The sequence below is a fragment of the Myxocyprinus asiaticus genome, chromosome 6 (assembly GCF_019703515.2).
Source record: "Myxocyprinus asiaticus isolate MX2 ecotype Aquarium Trade chromosome 6, UBuf_Myxa_2, whole genome shotgun sequence".
Taxonomy (NCBI): Eukaryota; Metazoa; Chordata; class Actinopteri; order Cypriniformes; family Catostomidae; genus Myxocyprinus; species Myxocyprinus asiaticus.
In genome coordinates this window covers 21,696,099-21,714,132 of record NC_059349.1, presented here as the reverse complement: position 1 = coordinate 21,714,132, position 18,034 = coordinate 21,696,099, and the positions used below count along the sequence as shown (strand labels likewise).

Genomic DNA, 18,034 nt, shown 5'->3' with positions numbered 1-18,034 from the left:
ACCGAGATGAAGAAGGGGTTTTACAGCCCAAAAAAAGGCAGTGGGTTGCGGCCAATCTTGGACCTGTGAGTACTGAACTGGGTTTTACACAGACTCCAGTTCAAGATGCGGACGCAAAAACGCATTCAAGCGAGCGTCCGGCATCAAGATTGGTTCGCGGCGGTAGACCTGAAGGACGCGTACTTCCACGTCTCGATCCTTCCTCGATACAGACCCTTCATAAGGTTTGCATATCAGTCAGGCATATCAGTACAAGGTCCTCCCTTTCGGCCTGTCCCTGTCTCCTCGCATCTCCACGAAGGTTGCAGAGGCAGCCCTTGCCCCGCTAAGGGAGGTGGGCATTCGCATTCTCAACTATCTTGACGACTGTCTAATCTTAGCTCACTCTCGGGACATGTTGTGCGCACACAGGGACTTGGTGCTCTCACACCTCAGCCGACTAGGGCTTCGGGTCAACCGGGAAAAGAGCAAGCTCCTCCCGGTTCAGAGCATGTCTTTTCTTGGTTCGGAGTTGGACTCGGTCTCTTTGACAGCGCGCCTCACGAAAGAGCACGCCCAGTCGGTGTTGGTCTGTTTGAAGGTGTTCAAACAGAAAACAGCGGTTCCATTGAAACATTTTCAGAGGCTCCTGGGGCATATGGCATCCTCAGCGGTGGCCACCTCGCTCGGGTTGATGTATATGAGACTGCTTCAGCACTGGCTTCAGACTCGAGTCCTGAGATGGGCATGGCGCTGCGGGACACATCGCATGGTCATCACGCCAGTCTGTCACCGTCTTTTCAGCCCTTGGACCGACCTCTCATTTCTACGGGCAGGTGTTCCCCTAGAACTGGTCTCCAGGCACGTCGTGGTCATGACGGATGCCTCCAAAACGGGCTGGGGCGCTGTTTGCAACGGGCACGCAGCCGCTGGCTTGAGGACGGGCCCGCGACTGCATTGGCACATCAACTGCCTCGAGTTGTTGGCAATTCTGCTCGCCCTGCGGAGGTTTCGGCCATTGATCCAGGGCAAGCACGTGTTAATTCAGACAGACAACACGGCAACGGTAGCATATGTCAACCGCCAAGGCAGTCTGCGCTCTCGTTGTATGTCACAACTTGCCCGCCGTCTCCTCCTCTGGAGTCAGCAGCACTTCAAGTTGCTGCGAGCCATTCACATCCCCGGCAACCTCAACACGACAGGTTACCCTCAGGGGAGAGTGGAGACTCCACCCTCAGGTGGTCCAGCTGATTTGGAGTCGATTCGGACAGGCACAGGTGGACCTGTTTGCCTCCCAAGAATCGTCCCCACTGCCCGCTCTGGTATGCCCTGACCGAGGCCCCCCTCGTCATAAACGCGCTGGCACACAGCTGGCCCCCTGGCATGTGCAAATATGCGTTTTCCCCCAGTGAGCCTACTTGCACAGACCCTGTGCAAGGTCAGGGAGGACGAGGAGCAGGTCATCCTGGTAGCACCCTACTGGCCCGCCCAGGCGTGGTTCTCGGACCTCACGCTCCTCGCGACAGCCCCCCCTGGTGAATTCCCCTGAGGATGGATCTTCTTTCTCAGGGATGGGGCACCATCTGGCACCCACGACCAGATCTCTGGAATCTCCATGTCTGGCCCCTGGACGGGACGTGGAAGACCTAAGTGGCCTACCCCCGGCGGTGGTAGACACGATCACTCAGGCTAGGGCCCCCTCTACGAGGCGCCTGTATGCCTTTAAGTGGCGTCTGTTCACTAAGTGGTGTTCTTCCCAATGGGAAGACCCCCAGAGATGCGCAGTCAGATCAGTGCTTTCCTTCCTGCAGGAGAGGTTGGAAGGGAGGCTGTCCCCTTCCACCCTGAAGGTGTACGTTGCCGCCATAGCAGCACACCACGACGCAGTCAACGGTAAGTCCTTAGGGAAGCACGACCTGATCATCAGGTTCCTAAGAGGTGCCAGGAGGCTGAATCCCTCCAGACCGTGCCTCGTTCCCTCATCAGACCTCTCTGCAGTTCTTCAGGTCTACAGAGAGCCCCCTTTGAGCCTTTGCAGTCAGCCGAGCTTAAGGCACTCTCCTTGAAGACTGCCCTCCTGACTGCGCTCACTTCCATCAAGAGGGTAGGTGACCTGCAAGCGTTCTCTGTCAGCGAAACGTGCCTGGAGTTCGGTCCGGGTTACTCTCACATGATCCTGAGACCCCGACAGGCCCCTTTTAGGGACCAGGTGGTGAACCTGCAAGCGCTGACCCAGGAGGAGGCAGACCCAGCCCTGTCGTCGCTGTGTCCGGTGTGCGCTTTACGCATCTATTTGGATCGCACGCAGAGCTTTAGAATCTCTGAGCAGCTCTTTGTCTGCTTTGGTGCACAGCGGAAAGGAAGTGCTGTCTCCAAACAGAGGATAGCCCACTCGCTCATTGACGCCATAACTATGGCATATGTCGCCCAGGACATGCCGCCCCCCGGTAGGGCTATGAGCCCATTCTACCAGGGGTGTAGCGGCTCCCTGGGCCCTGGCCAGGGGTGCCTCTCTAACAGACATTTGCAGAGCAGCGGGCTGGGCAACACCCAACACCTTTGCAAGGTTCTACAACCTCCGGGTGGAACCAGTTTTGTCCCAGGTAGTGGCACGCAACACAAGCGGATAAGTCCGGGATAGCCGGTCGGGTGTATCGCTTGCACATAGCTCCTTCCACCTCCTTTTGAGCTGAAGACGTGCGCTATTAATTCCCAGTAGTGTTCACAAGTTTGTTTCCTGGTTGACTTCCTCCGAGCCCTGTGGCAGACGAGTTTTTGGAGAGATTCGCTACCGGCCCAGTACACGTGCTAACTTAGAGCCCTGTTATTGGGTAGGTGCTCCATATGTGGCGGTTCCCTGTAAGGCTAACCCCATGCGATATATATCTTCCGCTAATTTGTTTCCCTGTTGGCAAACTGCGTCTTCCTTGGGCAGAGCCCCTCTGCCCCATTCTCCATGTTTGTAGTAACTCCTCCCCCCCGGGCTGGTTTGAGTATTTCTGTAACTGCTGATCTCCTGGGATTTTCACGCATGACAGTCTCTAGAATTTACTCAGAATGGTGCCAAAAACAAAAAGCATCCAGTGAGTGGCAGTTCTGCTGATGGAAACACCTTGTTGATGAGAGAAGTCAAAAGAGAATGGCTAGACTGGTTCGAGCTGACAGAAAGGTTACGGTAACTCAGATAACCACTTTGTACAATTTTAGTGAGCAGAATAGCATCTCAGAATGCACAACAGTGAGTGTATACTGTATACATATTTTATTACAGCCATATTTAAGGAAATTGTGAGTCTTTTTATAATCATAAGATACCTACCTGTATATTATATATCATAAGCCTATAGCTGTAACTCAATCAGCAGCATTCAAATGATCAAGTAAACCATCCAAATACACATACTTACACATGGGCAAGGCTTGACTGAATCACTTGGGAAGAAGCCAGTCTCTTGCGTCGTCAGGATTTTGCCCTGCCAGGACACGTTGTTGTTAATTGCATTATATTTGCCTTGGAGCAATGCTCCCCTTCCCTTTCCTTTAATAAATCTAAGACAATTAGCTCACCACAAGCAGTGAATCTCATTTAAACCCACAGTTAATTACTGTTCAGACCCTGCCCATGGTTAAACTCTGTTACGCATCAGAACAAAAGCATCATCTGACACCGAATAATCATACAGCTTCCATAACAGAACCTTGTGAATCATGGCACTCGTTGAAAATAAGCCACTGTTTTATATTGCTGCTCTGAGCATATTTGGATTTATGAATTACATTAGACCTGAGTTTTGTGTTATGTCTTTGTGCAATAGATTCTATAGAGCAATCAGAATCCAGGTAGACCGAATGCCAGTTTTAAAATAGCCTTATTTCTTGCATGGCTTCAGCCACAATATACCTGGATATTTTTGGATAAAAACAGACAATTCCCCCTAACTCAGTATGAAACAACAGCTGGGAGGTCATAATACAGTGTGAATGCGCTGGAACCAGATGCCAAAATTTAGCAGCCTGTGATTGACTACAAGATTGGCTGAAGGTTTGACTGCAGGTGTAATGAGTTTGGTCCTCTTCTCAAACACCTATACTGAAGAGAATGATCATGCAAACATTCTCTGTCTTCTCTTGCTCACTTTAAGATCATCTTTAACAAGTATGAAATTAATTTCAGAAAAATGCACCTCGACCACAAATTAGATTGGAACCCCAAACTTGAACTGCATTCATGATTTATTTGGCTTAATAATGTTTCACCGTAGCTTTTGAAAGCCATTTATATTTGTTATGCCACAGATAAGCGTATGATAAAGATTAAACTTATCATCCCATTAGAGTAAACAGTTGGCAGCCTAAAGGATCAAATGAAATTACAGTGATCGATTGTACGGTTCTGGCAATGGGACAGAGATAATTGTCTTCCAGTAACATGGGAGATGGATGCTCAGCGCTCTGTAATTCCATTCTTTGGTGTAATGCGACCCTGAAGATTTAGTAGCCTTATTAACAGTTAAGTGTCATTTCTCACAAGATAAAATAAACCAGTGATGTGCATTATCATTCAATGTGCATTATCATTCAACAGTAGCTTTCTCACTCCCCTCTATGACCTGCCTGGTGCGTGAAGAACCGTAGCTGACATGCTCGTCTAGCCACTGCCTGCTGCAGTCTGTTGGCTTAGTGAATCTCTCGGCATCCATTTTTGCACTGTAGATTTTTTCTTTACTTCGCTGTGTGCTATCAGGCAGAAATGGCCTAGCATAAAGCATGGGAAATCTCACTAAGTGGCTATTCCCTGCTGAGCTGTTTGAGGCGCGTTGGCCAGATTGGAGCAACACCAGGAGGAAGATGAGGTTTTAGTGCCATCATAAACCATGGAGAAAAAGAGCCACAACGGCCTGGCGCAGGCCAGCAATAAATAAAAAAACATTTGACTTCGCCCTACAGTCCCTATTACTGTCAGGTCACTTGATTTCCAGAGTAGAAAACCATGCACTTGGAGAGCAAAGTTTACTTATTTGAAGACCATGCTCTCAGGCACTAATTAATTTAACATTAGGTATTCATATACTGTACTAAAAAAGTTTAGATGTAGATGTGCAATCTTGTAAATTACAATGTAATTACAAGGAGTACTGGGCAATCTTAATGCACAACACGTACTTAAAGGAATAGTTCACCCAAAAATAAAAATTATCTTATTTACTCACCCTCATGCAATCCCAGATGTCTATGACTTTCTTTCTTCAGCAGAACACAAACGAAGATTTTAGAGGAATATTTTAGCTCTGTAGGTCCTTACAATGCAAGTGAATGGTGGCCAGAACTTTAAAGCTACAAAAAGCACATAAATACAGCATAAAATTAATCCATATGGCTCCAGTGGTTAAATCTTCAGAATCATGTGAGTCTTCAGCAGCGATATGATAGGTGTGGGTGAGAAACAGATCAATATTTAAGTCCTTTTCACTATAATTGTTTACTTCCGTTCGCTTTCCAAAGCGTGTCCACTAGGAGACTTGGTTCACCCTGCCTCTCGCATAAAGTAAGCGCACTGGCATTTTCAAATGAAAGCAAAGCCAACGAATTTGTTGGCGAATTACAAACAAGTCAAGCTACACTTCTGGTTGTATCGCGTCAGTTCTCGCGTGAACATGCCAGCGGACTTACATCACACGAGAGGCAGGGTGAACCGAGTCCTCTCGTGCACGGGCATCAGAGGCGATCAGAAGTAAATATTATAGTGAAAAGGACTTAAATAGTGATCTGTTTCTACCCAAAGCAATCGTATCGTTTTAGAAGTCATTAATTTATCTGGAATCATACCGGATTACTTTTACTACGATTCTGTATTCTGAGTCTGTGCTTTTTGGAGCTATAGAGTATTGATCATCATCCACTTGAATTTTGTGGACTAACAGAGCTGAGATATTCTTCTAAAAATCTTCATTTGTTTTCTGCTGAAGAAAGAAAGTCATACACATCTGGAATGGCATGAGGGTGAGAAGATGAGAGAATTTTCATTTTGGGATAAACTAAACCTTTAACATGAAATTAATTTGTGAAGTTGCCTGTAATACTATTAGAAATACTGCAGTGGCTTTTCTTCTATATCTGGTGTCTTTTATACCAGGAAATTACATCATAATAACTTTATATAATTTTCTGTTTTATATAAGTAACTGTTTAACACAGTATGAGCCCATTGACTATGGTAGTACTGTTCAAACTGCTTATTGCATCATCATTAGGTTGAAATGTCATAACATCTATGTAAAGGTTATCTATGCCTTGTATCTTGGTTACTAATTCAGTTATTAGGAACATGTAAAACGTTTAATTACTGCTATAATATATCTGACCTGCCACCAGAAGCTGTGTGGATCAGCACAGATGACCTCTATGACATCACCAATCTGAACATTTAGCGGTGGACCACCCTGAGGACCAGGCACCCCGAAATAGTCTCTGATGACCAGCATTTTTGGCAAACCTGTAATAACATAAAACATACAAACAACAACACAACATAAACTTACTTTCTTACTGTAATACAAAATTCTGGTCTTTTTGTACATGATTCATCAGGACACATTATTTCCTGGAAAAAAAATTATCGACACAACTTTCCTTTGTGGCTGATGTCACCAATCCCTCTTATTTTTCAACAACTTGCTCCATTCTGGTATTTAACAACAACTTTTCACAACCCAATCAAATCAAGTCCTACCCTACAATTATTATCATTGAATATTAAAGATTATGGAAGTAAATGGGTTGCCAATGTTGTTTCATGTTGAGTTTAAATACAGTACAATGAAGGACCATGAAAAACATTGCAGATGTAAGTTGGGCTTCTTTACTTAAACTGTATTAATGCAAAGAGCAAACAGACAAAATATGCCTGCCTGCACAACTCTCCCTACAGCAAAATACAACAACAGAAAAATGGCTCCCAAACCAGTAAACCACCCAGCAACTGCAGCAATAAAACTGCTGATCTCAAACAACAGAGAAAATTGTTTACCCATATGCTTATGATACAATTAATAACACGATATGCTCATAGTGGTCCTCATAAACAGCTTATAAAAATTCATTTCCCATCAAGCAACACAGCCCCTGAATGTTTTCCCCTACAGCACTGTGCTGGAGCTCTGCAGGTTTTCAGCTACAATTTTTTTTTTGTTTTTTTTTTTTGTAAATTGCTGTTAATAAGGAAAAGTATAGACCTAGGCTACGGCTGGGGATTTCAACTAGTATAAAACAGCTTTTTAGTATCAAGTCTATAAACTTGTTGTTTTATGTACTATCATCAGGTGCCCAGGTCTTAAAACAGTCCATAAAAGCAGTTGTTTTACATAGGTTGGAGAGGTTTATGGAGGTCTGTCCCACTGGACTGAACTGAGGATTCCTCTGTTACTAAGCTAGGCTCTTGCTTTTATACTTTACAAGTACTGAAGAGATAACACACATAAAAGAAAAAAGTATCTTATTATTAGGCCCATTCAAATTAATAATTCAATTAATTAATTAATAATTAATTAATTAAGAGTGACTTTAATTAAAACCCATATAATCCCACCTGTTACAATTGTGACCTAAATTTAGTTTGAAATTTGAAAGGTCTAAGAAGAGTTGTTGATGTATTTTACACAGAATTGTCAATTACAAATGAAAGTAACAAAGTGCAGACTGTGTTGATTTCATGTGAACATTTTTACATGAGTGGTACAAATAGTCACATTTAATTCCTAGGTGCCCCTTTGAAAGATGATGTCTGTGTCAAAGCTCCATAAAGTAAAACCTGTGATAATACACATACAACTATGATATTTTGTACATAAAATGTTTAAAAGGTCTATTATTGATTTATTAATAAGATTGCTCTGGCTCATAAGTAAATATGTAAGTGGTCACAATAGTGACAAGTGGGAGAACACAGAGCCTCATTTTTTAATAGGTAACTCATTGAGTCCCATTATAAAATTGCAAGTTGATTTTGAAGTATTGCTACAATAAATTAACCAAAGTAAAATTAAAAAGAAATATGCATGTATTCTTGTTTTTTTCCTCATTGCCCATCACAATGAACCAACCTAGTCTCATAGAATGAACTAAATTTTTGCAAACTGACTTTTAGGTGATGCATTCCACGTTTAGCTGCAGTTTCCTGGTGAAATTAGCACTACAACAACTGTGCATTTTTGTCACTTTCACACAAATCATGACTACAATGGCAGATTATGTTTCACACTATTACTCACACACTGCTATGTTTTGATATCGAAACACTTTTACTCTTAAGCATCATTTGAAAAACTATACATTTTAACACTTGTATTACAGACTCACCTACATTTACACACATTATCTAACATGATTAACTTCCACAGTAGCTCACCTGATAAAGTAATTAACTTTGAACTCAGCGGACTGTGGTTTGAGACCAGTCAAGCACGCAAGCTGGCATGTGAGACGAAAAAGTCCTAGAAGCGACACGTGATGACATGGTTGCTTTAGAAAATGTGCTTTTCATTTCTCTTTCATTTTGTTTTTGGATACTACCTGTTAGGTTTAGGTGTTGGTTAAGGGTAAGGATGTCTGTTTTGTGTCTACCTCTTTTAATTTAGATTGCTATTGGTTAGGTTTAGGTGAAAGTTTTAGGTTAGGGAGAAAGGTTTACCTCTGATATTCACCTAAAAAACCATGTCGCACCCTGCTGGGCATTTCACTGGGAAACTGCAGCCAAATGTGTAATAAGGCAAGTAATTTCGTTTAGCAGATTTTTGCCACTGTCACGTAATTTTCGCGAGACTAGGCTGCAATGAACACAACCTTTCCAGCCTCCACAGCATGTCTCTTAAACAGGATAGCTTTTTACTCCCAGAAGAGCCGCAGTTTTGAAAATCAGCACTTGTTTGAGCTGAGCATGAAGTTTTGCCATTCTGAACACAAAATTATGTGGTAGTGTTTTTGGAAGAAAATGAAAAATTTCTTGAATGTTTAAATGTAATGGTCCTGAGAATGAATGACAAAACACATCAAGATCGAGCCACACTGCAGCACACTGTAATCGTGTTCTTGCCAAAAACATGATGTTTTGAACTGAATGCTCATCCAGCTCAAAACGTTGCATTTTTGGCGCAAACAGTGTGAAGTAAATTAAAGCTGCAACAGTGAGCCAAACTCAAACAGTGTTTGTCATTGTTATACATGATTTGCCACATGGTTCTGAGCAAGATCAATGACTATTTTTTATTTTTTTGTTCCATTTGTTAACATTAGTTAACATGAACTAACAATGAATAATACTTTCACAGCATTTATTCATCTTGGTTAATGTCAATTTCAAAATGTAGTAACACATTTTTAAAATCAAAAGTTGTATATGTTAACATTAGTTAATGCACTATGAACTAACATGAACTAACAATGAACAATTTTATTTGTATTAACTAATATTAACAAAGATTAATAAATGCTGTAAACAATATATTGTATACTGTTAGTTTATGATACCTACCTAATGCATTAACTAACACTAACAAATGTAACCTTATTATCAAGTGTTACCAATGATTTTAACATATTTGATTCATGGTATAGGCCATCATTTATTATATAACAGTTCGATGAGCCACTTTCCATGAGTGCTGATATTTAGTATAACGGAACTGGGAAGCTTCACTATTTGTAGCACTCCGCTTCTCCATGTTTGTGGCTTTCCAAATAGTGGTGGAGATTTTGATTCATTGTTCATTTTGATTTCATGCAATGATTCGTTCAATGACCATTTCTGGAGATTGTATGCTTACTCCAGTAGGTGGTAGCAAATTTGCATTTTTTAAATGTTGTGAATGATTCATTCAATCATTCACTAAACTGATCCATTACAAAACACTGAGTCGTTCACGACCAAAACAATGGAAGTAAATGAGGATTTGTTAACTTAAAACATTTGTTCAAAAACACTGATTAATTTGATACATTTAAATAAATATAATAAACTGTTATTATCATTTTATATCATTATATTTTTATATATCATATCAATTATATTGTTTACTTATTATTTAATAAAACATTTTATCATGTTTGAACTTATTTTTTTAATTTAATTTATGGACTTTTTGCCTTGACAAGACAAGTATCGTATCGTACTTTTATTACACAATTGACGTACACGTCAGGGGGCATGATTAACTGCGTACATTTTTTTAACGCATTATTTGTTATATAATGAAATCGCAATAAATTAACGCATTAAATCGACAGCACTATATATATATATATATATATATATATATATATATATATATATATATATATATATATATGAGCAATATCACACGAGCAAGGCCAAGTGCCATAGGTAATCACAGTGCAGTCCTCATGCCTCCATGCAGCATGCCTAAGGCACGTTCACGCAGATGAGTAGGGACCTTGGGCATCTTTCTTTTGGTGTTTTTCAGAGTCAGTTGAAAGATCTCTTTAGTGTCCTACGTTTTTATAACTGTGACCTTAATTACCTACCGTCTGTAAGCTGTCAGTGTCTTAATGACCATTCCACAGGTGCATGTTCATTAATTGTTTTGGTTCATTGAACAAGCATGGAAAACATTGTTAAACCCTTTACAATAAAGATCTATGAAGTTATTTGTATTTTTACAAATTTATCTTTAAAATACAGTGTCCTGAAAAAGGGACGTTTCTTTTTTTGCTGAGTTTATATATAGCTATCTCTGTGCAATCTTTTATATTCTGTTTTCTAATGCAATAACATTCAAACATTTCTAAGCATGGCTTAAGTCCTCAAATACCTTTTGGGTTAATGTAGTTTTCTTTAGCGTGGAATATTGCACTGTAATCACAGCTGCAATTTCAGCATGTCATATCATATCAATTATATTGTTTACTTATTATTTAATAAAACATTTTATCATGTTTGAACTTATTTTTTTTTAATTTAATTTATGGACTTTTTGCCTTGACGAGACAAGTATTGTACTTTTATTACACAATTGACGTACACGTCAGGGGGCATGATTAACTGTGTAAATTTTTTTAACGCATTATTTGTTATATAATGAAATCGCAATAAATTAATGCATTAAATCGACAGCACTATATATATATATATATATATATATATATATAAGCAATATCACACGAGCAAGGCCAAGTGCCATAGGTAATCACAGCAGTGCTGATTTAGGGCCATATAGCACAATTGCGAGTGTGATTTTGCTTATATACAACAGTTCAATGAACAAGTCAATTTAAAAAAAAAAAAACTGAGTACAGTCATAAAAACGCATTTGTGCATGGAACTACTTTCTTACGCTTCAGATCAGAATCTGCCGTTGCTGGTTCAAACCAAATGATGCATCCAAGCCTTCGTTAGTAATTCAAAAATGTCCCTTCAGAAACAGTATCATAGCTTGTGCTGTTTCTAACAAGTTACTGGATAAACAAGGATGGATGTGTGTGTGTGTGTGTGTGAGAGAGAGAGAGAGAGAGAGAGAGAGAGAGAGAGAGAGATGGAGCGTGTGCGATCACCTGTTGCCACTCCCAAGCAGAGATGCTGTCAGCTTTCTGAAGATCAGCTTTCTCAGTGGAAAAATAGCAGTCCAAGCAGGGGTATTTCTCCCTATTTTTCGGTAGCTGGTGTGCAAGAGTCTTTCACTATAGAAACCGCAATCTCCTCCACCATTTTAAACAGTAGTTCCTTTCCAATGTGGAAACTCCAGTAAGAGGTAAGCGCCTTGAGTTCTGTAATTAATCAGTCTGTTGCGTCTCTCAGCTGTGATGAGCCTTAATGCTGAAGCTGTTCGTTTAAAGCGGTTTAAAGCTATTTTCTAGCTTTAGTAGTGTAGTAGTAATACGAGCGATCGTGGAGCGCTGTTGTATGTAAACACTGACTGACGCGGATTCACTTCACGTCACCTAACTGGCTCATATTACTAGTGCCCGACCGATATATCGACCAATATTAGCCTTTCACCGATATATCAGTATCAGCGTATGTTTACCGATATGCGCAGATATGAAACCTTTTTTCAGAACATATAATGCTGAAAACAATGCTTTAGAATTGGTGTCATAACGTAGTATGTCCAGCAGAGCACGCTCCGACTCCACTGTTTACAGAGCTGACGCTGAACTGATGGTGGTTCTGCAGACAGGGCGGAGTTCAGCGGTGTCTTCTCGGTAAAGTTTGTGAAATACATACTGGAAAGCAGTAAACAATGACCCCATCATTTTATATAACTAATATAATGTTAACCCTGTCCCTGACAACCATGTCACTCATGTTGATCACATCTGTTTGTTATGTTAGCCAGCTATAGTTTTTCAGTGCAGTCAGTAATGTAGCAGATTGAAAGGTAAACATCAAGGTGGTGGATTGTGTCTGTTGAGTGTTGATTTCACGCTACGCTGTTACCTAGTTGGTGAGACACAATGCTGGAAAGTAAATAAAGTCCATCTTTTACTCTCCGTAACAATGAGCTTATAGCTAACTAGTTAATCACGTAGCTACTTTCATTGCTTGTCAGCGTGTAAACATGTATTCACCAAACTGTTTTGTTCAGGATTCACAGTTTGGTACCCCCTTCAACCGAACAATTCCAGTCATTGCATTTATAAAATACAATGTTTAAAAGTCTGGTTTTCCAGACATTAAAATAGGACACATAATAAAAGTAGATTTAATAAATAGTATATTTGCCCTGTGTAAATAATAATATATAGGAACTGTATCTAAAATAAGGGGTGATAAATAAATACTAATACACCAGACTGGAAAAATATATCCTATATATTTTTTGAATGTGTTGAAACTTGACACCGGGCGACACACCCTGAAAACTGCACCGTTAGATCGGTTTCAAACTGAAGAGCCGCTTAAAAGTATGTTTTTTTCTCTTTCTAGTAAATGTAAACAAGTGTAAATGCCACCACCATCATATATGTCGAAAGGACTGAAGACTGTCAACCAAAACATGAACTCATTGATGTCATTAAATGAGTCTGCTTTTTATTCCATCAGTTGCTCCTGGTCGGAGGCTTCCGTAAATATTGAGTTTATACGTAGGGTAACGTCCTACATAAATGTAATGGTGCAATGCTCAAATATTTAGTAGTGCATAAATTTTGACTTGGTGCCCATATACGCCACAACTAGGCTAAGTTGTAACGTACGTATAGCTGGTGCAACCGGCCCCTGGTGTTTATTTAGCTATTTATTTTATTTGTATTTATTCTTTATTTAAATGGTCAGCATTTTACTGATACTAAACAGTACTGATGTTTATTTAGCTATTAATTTTATTTGAATGTATTCTTTATTTTAATGGTCAGCAATTGACTGATACTAAACAGTACTGATGTTTATTTAGCTATTTATTTAATTTGAATTTATTCTTTATTTTAATGGTCAGCAATTTACTGATACTAAACAGTACTGATGTTTATTTAGCTATTTATTTTATTTTTATTTATTCTTTATTTAATGGTCAGAAATTGACTGATACTAAACATACAGTACTGATTCTTATTTAGCTATTTATTGTATTTTTTATTCTTTATTTAAATGGTCAGCAATTGACTGAAACTAAACATACAGTACTGATTTTTATTTTATTGTATTTATTCTTTATTTAAATGGTCAGCATTTGACTGATACTAAAGAGTACTGATGTTTATTTAGCTATTTATTGTATTTTTTATTCTTTATTTAATGGTCAGCAATTGACTGATACTAAACATACAGTACTGATTTTTATTTAGCTATTTATTGTATTTTTTATTCTTTATTTAAATGGTCAGCAATTGACTGAAACTAAACATACAGTACTGATTTTTATTTTATTTTATTTATTCTTTATTTTAATGGTCAGCAATTGACTGATACTAAACATACAGTTCTGATGTTTATTTATTGTATTTTTATTTATTCTTTATTTTCTCAGTGTTCATTTCTAGAATTTGTTGACAATGTATAATAATAATGTCAAATATTCTTTAATAAAAATATTTAAGAAAGCAGCCTTCGGAGTACCTTTGCATAGTCATATCGGTGCAAAATCGGTGAACAATCCACATAGAAAAGGTCTGTTTTCGTTCCAGCTCAGAAATTAACTATATCGGCCACCATATCGGTAATCTGTGAATTTGCCCCTTCTAAAATCGGTATCGGTCTCAAATCCCATATCGGTCGGGCGCTATATATTACACACAAAAATGATCTTTTGCCACCACCTGCTGGCTAACATATGTAATGTCAAAAATAAAATAAAAATACATGTAAAGAGACAGACATACTGTAGCTCTTAACACATATGCACTGCTCTTACACTTTAGTTTAGCACGAACAGAAGCGGAGTGATACACACAGTGAAGTGTCCGAGTGCTGATGGTGTGAGACCATCAGTGCTCATGGAACGTCTCTCGTCCAATCAGATTCGAGGACCGGAACTAACTGTTGTATGTGTATATATATATATACACACATACACACACACACACAGTATATAGTGTATAACACCTTTACACCAGCCTTGAGCAAATCACAATCTGTATACAAAAGCATGCAGAATAGAAATATATTCACCTGGGTCTTCTTGTTTCCTAGGTTTTGACTTTCTCTATAAAATAAGAGAGGAGAGAGAATATCATAAACAGATTATCTGCAATATGAACACACTTAGCTAGCTATTATCATTATTTGTTTTTTGCAACATTGCAAATATTGGCTACACCTTAGAAAAAATACCTTTTTTTTTGTTTTTTGTCTTGTTTTACCAGAAGAAATATCTAAATACCTCTAAAACAAGATACACATTTACTTGAGAAGCAAAAGATTCAGACTTGCTTTCAGAGAATATATTTTGAATTAAGCTATTTTACTGAGCCCATCTGCAAATTGTTCTTTTCTCATTTAAGAATTGACCCCACTAAAGTTTAATAGATTTATTCTTAGAACAAAACAACATTTGCAAATGGAATGAGGGAAAAAAGATACATCATATTAAAAACATTATCTTATTGTCTAATGCAATCTAAAGTTTATCTTGATTTCAGTAAGTTCACTAAATATATTTAAGATAACATAAACTTCAAACATGATACCATTTCCAAACCACTTTACTGTATAAAATTAGCCCTGGATCCTTGGAAATGTAAAGATAATACCATTTAGATTAAATGCACATATTTGCTTTCTATCTTACCAGTTGCTTTTGAACGACAGCACCTGAATACATGAGATGAAAGAGTAAAAGACAATTAAATAGCAAAAAATATAGCATGTGCATGTACAAATTGCAATTGCAGGCCATTATTAAGACTATTTCAGTCCTCTAGCCAATGAAGCCCAGTCGAGTTAGTAGCCTACAGTAATAACACACTTATTAGCAGAATAGCTATATCACTGCATTCACTGAAATATCTGTAGCATGTATGAAAACCCATGAATGTCACACACACACAAAAAAAAAAAAGGAATGGGAACAAGTTGCAGGAATGTAAAAAGTAAAATATGAAATATGAAATGTCAAGCAGATTAATGCAGAGGCTCCTGTACCTGCTCTTCCACAGACTTCTAGTCTTCCCAGACAGCCCTTATGAGCCCCTATCCCACATTTAGGACACAGGTAGCCTTGGTTAAAAATTCCCCTAAAGAGCAGAAGGGAGATAATATGTCACAAGGTTTAACATAGTGACATGAATGCAGCAGGCAGGACTAAATCATGACTACAACACCATATCCTATTCAGGCTTTCTCTCCACTTCTCTATCACATGGAGATCGGGGCGAAATAACAACAGGAGTACCACGTGAACAAACAATGGTAATAGTTTACATGGCAATACGCAGCTTCAGTGAGAAAATGATTTGCGTTCAATAAACAGACTGTTCCATCTGACTGTTCTGATTTTATTGTCATTTATCATAATTTAAGTGTACGAATATCGCTGTGTTGCGTCGCGTCTAGTGTGGACAGACAGATTGCTTGTCACTGGAATCTGATCACGTCACATCTGATTAGGACATGGTGACAGCACATTGATTGCCTTAGTGGTTAATACTGGATTAATTTGCACAGCTCTGGAAAACAATTAAGAGACCACTGCAAAATTATCAGTTTCTCTGGATTTACTATTTATAGGTATGTGCTTGAGTAAAATTAACATTTTTGTTTTATTCTAAGTACAAACTACTGACAACATTTCTCCCAAATTCCAAATAAAAGTCATTTAAAGCATTTATTTGTAGAAAATGACAACTGGTCAAATTAGCAGAAAAGATGCAGTATTTTCAGACCTTGAATAATGCAAAGAAAACAAGTTCTTTTTTAAACAACACAATACTAATGTTTTAACTTCAAGAGTTTAGAAATCAATATTTAGTGGAGTAACCCTGATTTTAGATCACAGCTTTCATGCGCCTTGACATGCTCTCTACCAGTCCTTCACATTGCTGTTGGGTGACTTTATACCACTCCTGGCGCAAAAATTCAAGTAGCTCGGCTTTGTTCGATGGCTTGTGGCCATCCATCTTCCTCTTGATCAAATGCCAGAGGTTTTCAATGGGGTTCAGGTCTGGAGATTGGGCTGGCCATGACAGGGTCTTGATCCGGTGGTCCTCCATCCACACCTCAGTTGACCTGGCTGTGTGGCATAAAGCATTGTCCTGCTAGAAAAACCAATTCTCAGAGTTGGGGAACATTGTCAGAGCAGAAAGAAGCAAGTTTTCTTCCAGGATAACATTGTATGTGGCTTGATTCATGTGTCCTTCACAAAGAAGATTCCAGCCTTGCTGAAGCACCCCCAGATCATCACCGATCCTCCACCAAATTTCACAGTGGGTGCGAGACACTGTGGCTTGATGGCCTCTCCAGGTCTCCGTCTAACCATTAGATGACCAGGTGGAGTATCGCAAGGCTGGAATCGGGCACTTTTTGCCAGTCCTGTCTGGTCCAGTGAAGGTGGGTTTGTGCCCATAGGCGACATTGTTGCCAGTGATGTCTGGTAAGGACCTGCCTTACAACAGGCCTTCAAGCCCTCAGTCCAGCCTCTCTCAGCCTATTGCGGACAGTCTGAGCACTGATGGAGGGATTGTGCGTTCCTGGTGTAACTCGGGCAGTTGTTGTTGCCATCCTGTACCTGTCCTGCAGGTGTGATATTCGGATGTACCGATCCTGTGCAGGTGTTGTTATACGTGGTCTGCCACTGCGAGGACGATCAGCTGTTCTTCCCGTCTCCCTGTAGCGCTGTCTTAGGCGTCTCACAGTACGGACATTGCAATTTATTGCCCTGGCCACATCTGCAGTCCTCATGCCTCCATGCAGCATGCCTAAGGCACGTTCACGCAGATGAGTAGGGACCTTGGGCATCTTTCTTTTGGTGTTTTTCAGAGTCAGTAGAAAGGTCTCTTTAGTGTCCTAAGTTTTTATAACTGTGACCTTAATTACCTACCGTCTGTAAGCTGTTAGTGTCTTAATGACCGTTCCACAGGTGCATGTTCATTAATTGTTTTGGTTCATTGAACAAGCATGGAAAACATTGTTAAACCCTTTACAATAAAGATCTATGAAGTTATTTGTATTTTTACAAATTTATCTTTAAAATACAGTGTCCTGAAAAAGGGACGTTTCTTTTTTTGCTGAGTTTATATATAGCTATCTCTGTGCAGTCTTTTATATTCTGTTTTCTAATGCAATAACATTCAAACATTTCTAAGCATGGCTAAAGTCCACAAATACCTTTTGGGTTAATGTAGTTTTCTTTAGCGTGGAATATTGCACTGTAATCACAGCTGCAATTTCAGCATGTAATCAATATATATCTCAGAAAATTGTGATGGTAGCTCACCTGAGAAGCATATGACAGGAGCTGCAGGTGGTGGCCCTCTCAAAGGTGTGCATCCTAAACCGATGAGAGTTAAAGGTGGCGTTCTCTGGCCGAATATTGGATCTGCAAGGGTATATGGAAAAACAATGTTTACAAAGCAATGTTTTTAATACCTGGAGAAAGCTATCCATTAGCAT

General features: G+C 39.5%; 1 protein-coding gene across 2 annotated transcripts in view; it reads right to left on the bottom strand.

Moving 5' to 3' along the window:
* Nucleotides 1-18,034, bottom strand: part of LOC127441885 (guanine nucleotide exchange factor VAV3-like) — a 70,666-nt gene that overhangs the window by 14,113 nt on the left and 38,519 nt on the right. For both annotated transcript variants that reach the window (XM_051699428.1, XM_051699429.1), the window contains exons 16-21: nucleotides 17,859-17,960; nucleotides 15,569-15,660; nucleotides 15,216-15,238; nucleotides 14,597-14,630; nucleotides 6,342-6,472; nucleotides 3,387-3,452 (exon numbers count right to left, since the gene is read on the bottom strand). In XM_051699428.1, the coding sequence (XP_051555388.1) occupies nucleotides 3,387-3,452; nucleotides 6,342-6,472; nucleotides 14,597-14,630; nucleotides 15,216-15,238; nucleotides 15,569-15,660; nucleotides 17,859-17,960 (448 nt within the window). The remainder of the gene's footprint in view (nucleotides 1-3,386; nucleotides 3,453-6,341; nucleotides 6,473-14,596; nucleotides 14,631-15,215; nucleotides 15,239-15,568; nucleotides 15,661-17,858; nucleotides 17,961-18,034) is intronic.